Genomic DNA, 11,154 nt, shown 5'->3' with positions numbered 1-11,154 from the left:
ATAAATAGGCCTATACGAAAAATATATTTTTACTTAAATAATAAATTAAGAAAACAAAAAAAAAAAACTGTGCAACAAGTAGCCTAGTATGTATAGCTTCTTATATTTTTAATTATTGTTCTCTTCTAAATAGGCTACTCTTAAATTGAAAGGATTTGTTGTGGAGTGAGGGGAACTAAAATAGCCTAGCTATATTTACAGTGTTTATTATAATGTTTGTAAACATTTCACGTCGGCATTAGGTCTATTTCTGAATGTACCTAATGCCGTAGTAATACAATGCAACTTATACTCGACTTATTTTTTTCTCTAAAAAACTATTTTTTTATACAAGTTGCGCCTATTTTAACCATGCAGCAAACCTTTTTGAAATATTTTGATAAATTACTGAAAAAAGAATAATAAATGACTTTTTAAACCGTTTAACTGATTGTATTAATCGGTCCAAATTCTTACGGTCGGTTAACGGTTAACCAGTTAAAATGAGCATCCATACCTCCAAGGCATTGCCAAGGAGCAATGGGAGCAACAGACATTGACCTTTATATTCAGACATGCTGATCTATCAACACATGATGGATACTGAGCATGCCCAATATCACATATCTTCTGCTTCTGCGTAATGTTGAGGGCTTACTGAGGAGGAAATTAATTGGATTAGTCCTTGAGAAATCAGATCCCTTGACCTGTGACATTTTTCACAATTGAGACAGATAAAGATGTTTTAATGAAGCATTATGTCAGCACCAGTAGTTATACAGTTATTTCAGGATTGCTGTATTTATTGCTTGCGGTGCTTCTGATCAAACTCCCTCAAGGTGACCTTCACTATCTGTGTGTTTCAAACATTCTGTGACATCCTTCTATCCCTGACAGCATTTTCAATTTTAGCCAGAAAAGACAAAATGACACAATTCTAGCCAGACAGAAAATCCAAATTATTCAGCTGGCAGCTGAAAACAGGACTAGCGTTCATGGCATGCACGTTCATCCTTGAACTGAATTGGAGAATCTGTTTCATTGCAATTATATGCCCTGTCCAGGCTTCTTAATAATAATAGATGCTTTAGAGTGTTGTGAACAATATTTAAAGTGGGATCTGTCAAGATCGGAGATCTGTGCACTCTGAAAAGTCTGTAAAATAAACTATTTATTTGAGAGACCAGGATTAGTTGCCATACAAGAGAATTTTCACAAGGGCTATGTCAGCACTCTCAGTAACAGTATTGAGTGTGAGTCAATTACATAAATAGTCCCATTACACAAATTCGGACCCACTTTATATTAAGTGTCTCTAACTATTATGCACTTACATTTAAATTAATCATTTGATACAATGCAGTTATTGTGTACATACATGTTTTTTTTTACATTGTACTCATATTGAAAATACCTTCCTGTAATTACATCTATAATTTATGTAGTTACATCTGTAATTACCCTACAACTACACCTAAACCCACATTTAAACCTAACCATAAGACCAAATATGTCCCTAAACTGTATCCCACATCAATTTCCATTTTTTTTATGAATTGCTTTATATCATTAGATATTGTTTACTGTCAAAGTTTGTCACAAATAATCAGTTTTTTTTTTTTATTAATTGTTATTTTGTCTGTCAATAATATTTCATCTAATAAGTATCTATAATATAAGCATCTTTAATATGTGCCTATAAAAAAAAATACAAAAATGCACTGACTGGGGAATATTCATTGGAGTTAAACTAGCCCCAGTCCCCATACAAATATATAAGAACAATTAAGCTATAGGTAGGTATCATAAGTTGTTGACATGCAACACATCTAATCAGAAAATAAAGTTATTGATATATTTTTAATATAAAACATTTTGACTTTTTAAGACTTTTTAGGTGTCAGCCTGTTTTAGATGAAACCATGAGCCATGGATTGAACGGATGTAGAATGAAACAAAACTCTGTACAAGTTGTCCAATTATCTCGATCAAAAAGTTTGTGTGGCCAAAAAAAATAAATCATCTATAACAGTTACCATCTGTTCTAAGCCCCCAATCTGTAAAATTACCTAAGGTTCTTTTTTTTTTTTCTTTTAATACCTTCTCCCTCTTTTCCTGTATGAGCAGTGGCAGAAATTAAGCAGTTACATAGACTGAAGTATGAAACAATCTGTTAAATCATAGCAAGGAAGTGTTAAATGATGTCTCCATCATTTGAGCGATGACATCAGACAAAAGTTTTGGGCTTCTTAATTGTCAGCTGATGCAATCATATGATCATATTATATTCCAAGGTCCACAAATTAGACGTTGGCAATCTCAGCACCTGTTTGCATTTTTTTCTGAAAGAAGTTGTTGTCAGTGAGCCTTCAGGATGTTACATCATAATTTCCATTTGTCATAATTGTTATGTGTGATGCGCTATTCTTCATTTGTATTCAAAATCGTGTCACTTTAAAGTGACCCTTATTCAATAGCCCTATTTAATGCCTTAAAAATAAATAAATAAACAAACAAACAAACAAACAAACAAACAAATAAATAAACAAATAAATAAATAAATAAATAAATACGTGGTTACTATCTTAAGATAACAATACCCAGGACCACTGCATGGTACTAGAAAATCTCTGATTATATCCTATCAAGACCTTAACTCATAATTATAGCCTTGCAGCTCAATCCACATTTAATGACAGTGTTTATCCCTGTTGATAACTCATCTGCCTGTCCAAAATAAGTCCACAGATGCTGCTGTCAGTACCACAAAATCCCGAAACATTCCTGCGACATGCATAAATGCAGCCCTCGGGGCATCTGTGAGAATGCAGTGTTGAATGGGCACACATTTATTTTAAGACGTGTCATTTGTGCTATTATCTGGCAAATGACATTGGGTAAAGCATAATTTCACCCAGCATGCATCTGCTTGTATAAGTTAAGGCCACATGTCTATAGTAAATATCCTATGGAGAGAAACCAAATTAGAATGGGTCAGTGGCATTATCCAATAAGTGCGCTGATTGAATTTTTTAAGTACCTGTGCAAGGGTTAGCCGTTCAAGCTTATTACCTATTTTTAGGGCTGTCAATCATAATGTTCAATCAAATTAAGCAAGTAACAATGGTGACATTTTATTTGACAGTGTCCTGATTTCACATAACATACTTTATACTTCTATCCACCTTAACCTAAGCATGGGCACAGCCATTTGTGACTTGAATTCACAATTCACAAGCTTGGTGTCATTCGTATCCAGGTATTTTAGTTGAACAAAACCTGTTATGCTGCTTGCTGTTGCAAACTGATATTTGTTATCATGTTATTTTAAATTACTATCATAATCATAAACGCATTACTGTCGTTTGTAGGGCAAATAGTTTTACCATTTCCTGCTCTTTGTTATTCCTCTAGTTATTCACCTATAGAGACAAAAGAAATGGAAGTCTTGCATATTCACCGACAATAAGTTACTTCCACATATATATTGCTTTTTCCCCATTTAGCATATGCCTAGACATTGTCTACCACAGTCTGCACTAAACCATTTCACAAATAAGACCAGTATGTGCTATGTTTTAATAGTTGGTATAAAATGTGTTTTAATAAAACATTGTTTGTTTGTTTTTTTTCTAGCACCATCTTCCACCAAAAGGCCACCAAATTATAAGCTACTCTCATGTCTGCCCCTTTTAATGCTAGAGCTCTTTAAATGCTCATGCGGGTTGCCAGTTTGAGGACACACATCAGGAAAGAACGTGTTTTACAGTGGAAGGCAACAAGTGAATATTTCTCCGGTCATGAAGATTTTTAGATGGACACAGAGGAATTTTAGGTCAGGTAGAATGCAATTTCTAACACAGTTCATTTGCTGGCTTCCAATGGCTGCAATACACTGTGTTGCCAACTGACAACTCGGGTGTCGACATATTTTTGGGTAAACTGGCAGTGGGCGGAGTCACAGAGTCCAAAACAAAAACAGAGATTCCGACATGGATCACACATTTCAAAATAGATTACCTGGCTGTAGCATTGTTTTTTTTTTTTTTTTGGATAAACAAGTACAGTATGTAAACTTTGCATGTCTCCTATATCTGCAAACATATTATGGTATTTTTATGCTTATATTATGGTATTTTACCCTCCATGGTGTGAACGGGCCTCAAGACTTCATGTCAAGTTACAGTGCAAACAGATAAAAAAAATAAATAAAAATCATGTTTGAACTAATATATCTCCATATTCATAATTTAGATTTTTTTTTTCTTTTCATTCATCAAAATTCATAAGAAAGACTTATGACTTTTGATGAATCACATTGCAAGTAGTAGCACCTGGGGCTACCTCGAATGCTCACTTCCATGTACAGGAGGAAAATAAAAATAATGAAAATTAATTTAAATATGAATTGTACTAAGTTACATTTCCTATTTCAAATAGGCAAACTGTGTTGAGAGCTGGTACTGTCTTCAATTCAGAATTACTTACTAAAGCAGTCATGGGAGATGGTTGAGCCTCAAACTTTGTTTCAAACAGGGGAAGACATCTTGTGCTGTTGATTCAGCCAGGTCAATTTATTTCAAGGACTGAGACACTGAAAGGGACAGAGCTATTTGGCATTTCTGTGAGAGGAAATGAGAATCTGGAGCATGTGCGTTTCATTACTTGAAAATCAGCCCATATGCTGACCTAAAACAAGGTAAAGCACACTAGAAAAGATAGTGAAATTTGGATAAAGAGTAAATTAGATGCAGAATGATAAAGCTGGAGAGAGAAAGAGCGCTCTCCTTCACACATAGCCTCTCGATGACCTTACCAGGATGGTGGTGATGACCAGTGAGCGGTTGGAAAGCGAGTCAGTGATGTTCATGCCGTTCTGCCTGGAGACCTCAGTGATGTTCAGCCCCCCAGATGTACTCCACTTCCCCACCTAGAAAAGATGAAATTTATGTAGTCAGAGCATGTTTCACTTACCTGTGTGACCCATCCACATCGCAATAGCCCATCTGACTGCATTAGCAGCCCTGTGCTGAGCTCATCCAGAAGCATTAGTTGATTGGCTCTTCTGTTTTTATGCCAATAGGTCTGTGCTTGGGCTCATGAGTAGCTAGGCCCTTGCATACACTCTGAATATATTAACATAGAGGAAGGGCAATTGCACCAAAGAAGATTGCTTTTCAATTCAATTTTGCGGAAAGAAAATGTTGAACAAAGGAAAAAGCAGAACATATGGTATGAATTATAATCTGATAACATTGTAAAGGTGTTACTTTTTTTTTTTTTCTGGTGATCAACTATTCCTGATTAAAATTTAGCATCAACTATAAACACGCCACTAGTTGGTTCATTTCTAAGTTGCACTGTAAAAAGATCTTTATCCTAATCATTATTTTGGTATTGTTTTCCAGTAAAAATGTCTAAACATACACTTAACACCATTACATGAGATCTATGCTTCTGAATGAGTTCTAATGTTTCTGAATTGCATGTTGCATGAATTTTGCATGTTCAAGGCTATGTTTGCGTACTTGGGAAAAAGGTTTCTGGGATGTTTTGTTATAGCTTTTGGAGCAAGGTCGCTGCCATCTTGCAGTACCACATCGTGTGACGTCACAGGGTTGGTTCGCTCCATTGGCCAGTTAAGTAATATATAAGCATTTCTTTACTTTTTGAACACACAAACGTTATTTTAACACAAATGTTTTGGTTTTCACCATAATTTGGTTGAATATTCAACATATACAATATCTATATCAATATCACCTATCTATATCAGTTTTGATCACTGTATCCCTAACACTGTTTTCATAACGCAACGTGATGTAAACAAACAACGCTTCATACAGTATTGTTCATGTGGCATCTTGTTATGTCAGACCTTTCAGACATATTTGCATTACACTGTCTCGTTCACCAGTAGTGTATGTAACATATTTTATATTCACCTGCAAATTTACCTGCTGTTAAGGGAATGTAGTTTAACTAATCACCTATCTGAATGATCAGGCTAGTGCTGCTTTATCATTTTCACGTTTCTTAAGCCTTGTCAGTTTAAACATTAAAGCGTTTTAAGCTATTCAAATCAACGAGATTTCAATGTGGTACTCACGCGCTGACAGATTGTTTCTTTGCGCACACACATAAAAAGCGCTCGGCTCGGACTGCACGTGAGTACCAAACTGAGTCCTCTTTCTTGTCTGCTTGAGCAAATGCACAGAACATTATGTCAGAATGGCTGTTTTGACAAGTATCCATGTAAATGCAATCTGTTTCTGAACCGCTCTTCACCCCAAACCAGTGCAGATTCACAACTTAGTCCCCACGCCATATCGGCTCACATGCATAAGCATTTGCGCTTATTATGGGCTTAACGGTCCTTTTAAGTTCGTCTTCCTCCATTTAAACAAGTGTGTGTTCAAAAAGTAAAGAAATGCTTAACTGGCCAATGGAGCGAACCAACGTTGTTGACGTCACACGCTGTGGTACTGCAAGATGGCAGTGACCTTGCTCCAAAAGCTATAACAAAACATCCCTTTTTTTCTATAAAATGGTTACATTAATCATGTTTGTTATACATTTTTTAATTAATGTGTAAATCACTTTACTAAATAATGTAAGCTTGACCGAGAGCTTCACTTCCACTTTAAAATTTATCTTTATCACTTTATCTTTTACACTTTATCTGTGTATATTATTAAATATAAATTTGTATAAGTATTGTATTAACTGGTCGTACCTTATCCAAACTATCCAAATATATCATAAAACTATACTCAAGACAAGAGATATTGGTCAATATTTCTTGCAAGCTAATTTGTTTAACTCTGCAGTGAGACCAGTCCAGTTGATTATCAGTCAATGAATCTATTTTAACCTGAGTGTTCTATATGTCTCGAGGGACCTCTTCTGTTTTAATAAAGCTCGCACATGGATCCGCACGTCTCACGTCTCGTCAGCCCCGTTACAGAGGGATATTAGAAACGAAAAATGCTTACAATTAATTACGGTTCATACACAAATACACAGCAAACATACACACAGTAAGAGGCAGACTGCAGAGGGAGTTGAAATAGTTGTACTGTGAATAATCCCTCTAATATCAGCACATAACAAATCTGAGCAAATTAAGCTAGTTTTGCACAAACAATCCCCTGCAGCGAGAAAAAAGGAAGTCCTGCATATTGTTCAGTCACTCCTCAACAAATCATTACTACAAATGGCCTCATAGCTGTCCGTATCCATCTCTGTCTGAGGGAGTGCGGCAATTCCCTCTCCTGCACCACCACTACTGCTCTCATATTCATAAAGCCACAAGAGAGTCACGCAGGTGCAAAAATCACCCGATAACACCTCTCACCTGATGCAAAACCTAACATATGCATATGACTTGACACATGTATTAGTTACAGATTGTGCAAATTCAGGGGATGCACGTTTGAAATTATATGCTACGCCACTTTATAGGGTGATGTTCCATTATTGCAAATTGACTGCAATTAACTCAGTTCATTAAAAGTGATTATCAGGGGAAGGCACGATTATTTATTCACACTGCCGACAGGAGACTTTCTTGGCCTTCTCAAAACCTACTTATTCAAATCTAAAATGCAGATTAATATCCTTTTTTTTTCTCTGAATGTCTACTAGAAAATGTTACATGTGTGGTATACTAAGATAAATCTGTACATGTCACTGGAAATTGCATTAGATTTCCCTACAGAGAAACATATGGATTTTATCATCTTACATGTATGTGCAACTGAATTTGAGTTGGTGATAAAGTACAGGTTTTGTGGAGATGTTTGGTGCAGTAGAGCTGCACAATGAATCGTATTTTATTTGTGATCATGATTCCTGCCTCTCTCAGTTTAAGCAGTATATTAATTGTTTGCAATATGTGCCCGCTGGTTATCCCTAAAATGTTTCATTTTAATTTGTAATTTGCATTATCATGCATTGGTAACAAGCCTCCACAAGATTTCATGGTTGTGGGTTGCCAGATGTCAAGCCTTTAAGTCCCCCAATCAGAGCTCTTTATTTTTCATAAAATTGATACATTTTCTGCCCATTGGTTTACTTAATTTTCCTAACCTGGCAACCATGGTCCCATACTCGGTCTACATTATGGGGAAAAAAATACATACGACCTGAAAAGACCAAAAAGGCTAACATGTAAGCTGGAGTTTCTGCTCAAATAAAAGTGTAATACAGCCAGACTGTTTTCTTTCATGTAATCAGTTATTTATCCTGAAAACAGTTCATTTGAATTTGTTATTTAAATTTGTAACATGCCTCTACAACAGGGGTGCCCAATCTCGGTCCTGGAGGGCCGGTGTCCTGCAGAGTTTAGCTCCAATTTGCCACAACACACCTGCCTTCAAGTTTCTAGTATGCCTAGTGAGAGCTTGATTAGCTGGTTCAGGTGTGTTTAATTGGGGTTGGAGCTAAACTCTTCAGGACACCGGCCCTCCAGGACCGAGTTTGGACAGCCCTGCTCTACAAGTTGTTGCAGTTGCCAGATCTCAAGTGTTTAAATCCCCCAATCATTTATTTATTTATTTTTTTTTTTATCGAGCTGAAAACACTGGTAAACATTCATGACGGTGACCGACGAATTGGGATCTCGCTTAGAGAGACCAATCCACTTTGAGTGTAAACTAAACGAGCCAATGCACATTGGCATGCGATGATTGCATCCAGCTGCCGCTGATCACAGCGTGAGCATAAAAAGGCATCCGGTGCAACGCATACCAGCTTTTCGCTTCGGAGCCAAGCGGCAACATTGTTTTGCTCCTACCAAACTGCTTCGTGTGTGACAAGTCTAGCGCGCTCTCGAGAGCTTTTTGTGTTGGCAGACGGAGCTTCAGCGGTGGTCATTCCTGTGTTGAGTAAGTTGCGAACTTCAGGCTGCACTACCCCCTGTTATGCTGCAAACTGCCATTTCCCCTGTGCGTCTCAGCACGTAAAAGAGCATTTCCCTAAAAGAGCCAATTTCTCTAAAAGAGTACAATAAGCGGGTGCGTCTTTGTAAAGACGATGGATCGTCTTTTTAAAGATGCCGTTTCACCCATGCGTTTCTGGATGCGGCCGTTACTTGGCGCCGGGTGATGGTCATGATCGCTGCCTCACGTGTCTGGGCATTAAACACGCTGAGATGGTGTTCGCCCATTGCGGGAAGATGACCATCTCGGCGCTGCGGGCCAGGCTCCGTTTCCTCCAGGGGGGCGGGGCTCTGTTGCCTCTGCCGCGATCTAGTGTTCGTCCTGGCGGCAGCCAGGAGTGGACTACTTCGGGCAGTTGCACGGGCAGTCTGAGATTTACAGTGGTGGCAAACCCCTCAGGGAACCAACCCTCGGGGGACCATCACTCCTCTAGCGCTTCGCAACCAATTGAGCCGCCAAAGGAACACTCTGGGCCCTCTTCAAAGAGTGTACCAGCGATATCCTTCGTTGTTCCTCCCGACAACCAGATGTTGATCACTGCATCGGAGGGAGAGCTCTCTGGAGAGGAAGTTTCGGCTCCTGGGGCATATGGCACCTGCAGCGGCACACAGTGTCGGGGGTATGGACGGGCCCCCAACTGCACTGGCATATCGATTGCCTAGAGTTGTTAGCAAGTGCGCCTTTTGACAATGTCAAGATCAAAGTCGTTGCGCAGACCTGTAGTTCTGTTGAAGCACAGCCGTCCCGTCAGGCCATCCCAATGAGACTTCAAAGAACAAAGAGAGAGGTTCAACAATTAAAACACACCAGGGTTGTGCAATATTCAGAATTTAATTGAGAATGTTATTTGAATCCCAATTAAATTCCCCAATTTGAATTTAATTTAAATCAACAAAGGAGGCAGAACTGAAGTTCCAATTACAATTTACAAAAAAAAAAAAAAAGACAGATTTTCAGAAAAAAAAATAGAAGAGAGAAAAATATCAAACCAGTTGAGGAAAATGTTTTCTATAGGGAAACATAGTAAACATTACATGATTTCTGATGTAATTATGTTTTATTGGACTAATGAAATTCATCAAATTCTTCAGTTCTGAATTTTGTCCAAGCATGGTACACTTGTGCTTGCACACACACCCCAATATACATCCTCATAAGAACACACACACACACACACTCACACAGCTTCTATTTCCTTTTTAATTACATTTTACATCCCAGTGCCTCAGACATATCTTCCCCCAAGACCTATGTCCTAATTAACGACCATCTCACTTGCAACAATCTCTAGAGACACAGAAAAAATTACATTGCAACTCCGCCTCCCCATTCCTCCCTCATCCCCTAAGCATAGAGCTCCTCCCCCAAACAACACACACTGATCTCCAGCCCTCTCCATAACCTCTTCCAAATGAAACACCTCCGTTCTTGTTCAGGAGCGAGGACATTTCACAGGAACGCGTGTTCTCTGCTATGCCAAAGAGAGACAATGCTCTCCACGCAAACTCTACGGCCCTCATTTTGCTCTTCTCTCGTGTGCGCCGCTCCACAGAGCTGTGTTCAACAACTCTAATCTGCCTATTATGAGTCCCAATCAAAGTCTCTCTTGTGAGCTGAAATAAGAGCTGATTATGACGAGCACATTTGCGTGCGAAGCACACGGTGATGAGAAAGTGGGACACTGTGAGTTTAGTAATGCAGGGCCGGAATAGTACGAACGCAAACTGGCTGCAATCAACTTATCTACTGCACATAAATGAGGCAATTAAAATGGATGGTGAATGGTGATTGTTTATCAGGTAACATCCACCGTTAAAACTAAAGATTGCCTCTGAATAATGATGCAGTATTTATCAGTAGTAAAAGTATTTACGAATGACTACTTGGTAAAGGTATTTGGACATTTAGGTCACAAGTTAATAGGAACATCACTGATAAGAAAACATCAGAGCGAGTGTTCTTTATTTCACAGAAAGATACCACAGGCACACTTTTCAAGGTAAATAATTCACAAAAATGAATCTGCATTAAATAATATTTATATATCAATAGATAGATAGATGGATGGATGGATGGATGGATAAATGAGTGTACTCGTTGTGTAACAGTCGGTTCATGCAAATTCTAACCTTTGTTTGTTTTTCATGTTGAGTATTTTTTATTATATAATTTAGTAAATATGATTAAAAAAAATATATACAATTAATTTCAGAATTTTTTTTGTACAATTTGA

At 37.8% G+C, this 11,154-nt stretch overlaps 1 protein-coding gene across 1 annotated transcript in view; it reads right to left on the bottom strand.

The window, feature by feature from the left end:
• The window catches only part of LOC107741783 (glutamate receptor ionotropic, kainate 3-like), a 125,613-nt gene that overhangs the window by 33,364 nt on the left and 81,095 nt on the right, over positions 1–11,154 (bottom strand). The window contains exons 8-9 of the mRNA XM_016554567.1: positions 9,610–9,687; positions 4,796–4,909 (exon numbers count right to left, since the gene is read on the bottom strand). Coding sequence (XP_016410053.1) covers positions 4,796–4,909; positions 9,610–9,687 — 192 coding nt within the window. The remainder of the gene's footprint in view (positions 1–4,795; positions 4,910–9,609; positions 9,688–11,154) is intronic.

Source organism: Sinocyclocheilus rhinocerous, unplaced genomic scaffold (assembly GCF_001515625.1).
Source record: "Sinocyclocheilus rhinocerous isolate Xijiao unplaced genomic scaffold, SAMN03320098_v1.1 scaffold5213, whole genome shotgun sequence".
In the NCBI taxonomy this organism is placed as follows: domain Eukaryota; kingdom Metazoa; phylum Chordata; class Actinopteri; order Cypriniformes; family Cyprinidae; genus Sinocyclocheilus; species Sinocyclocheilus rhinocerous.
The sequence above is the reverse complement of the archived record's forward strand: the minus strand, read 5'-3'. Positions and strand labels throughout refer to the sequence as shown.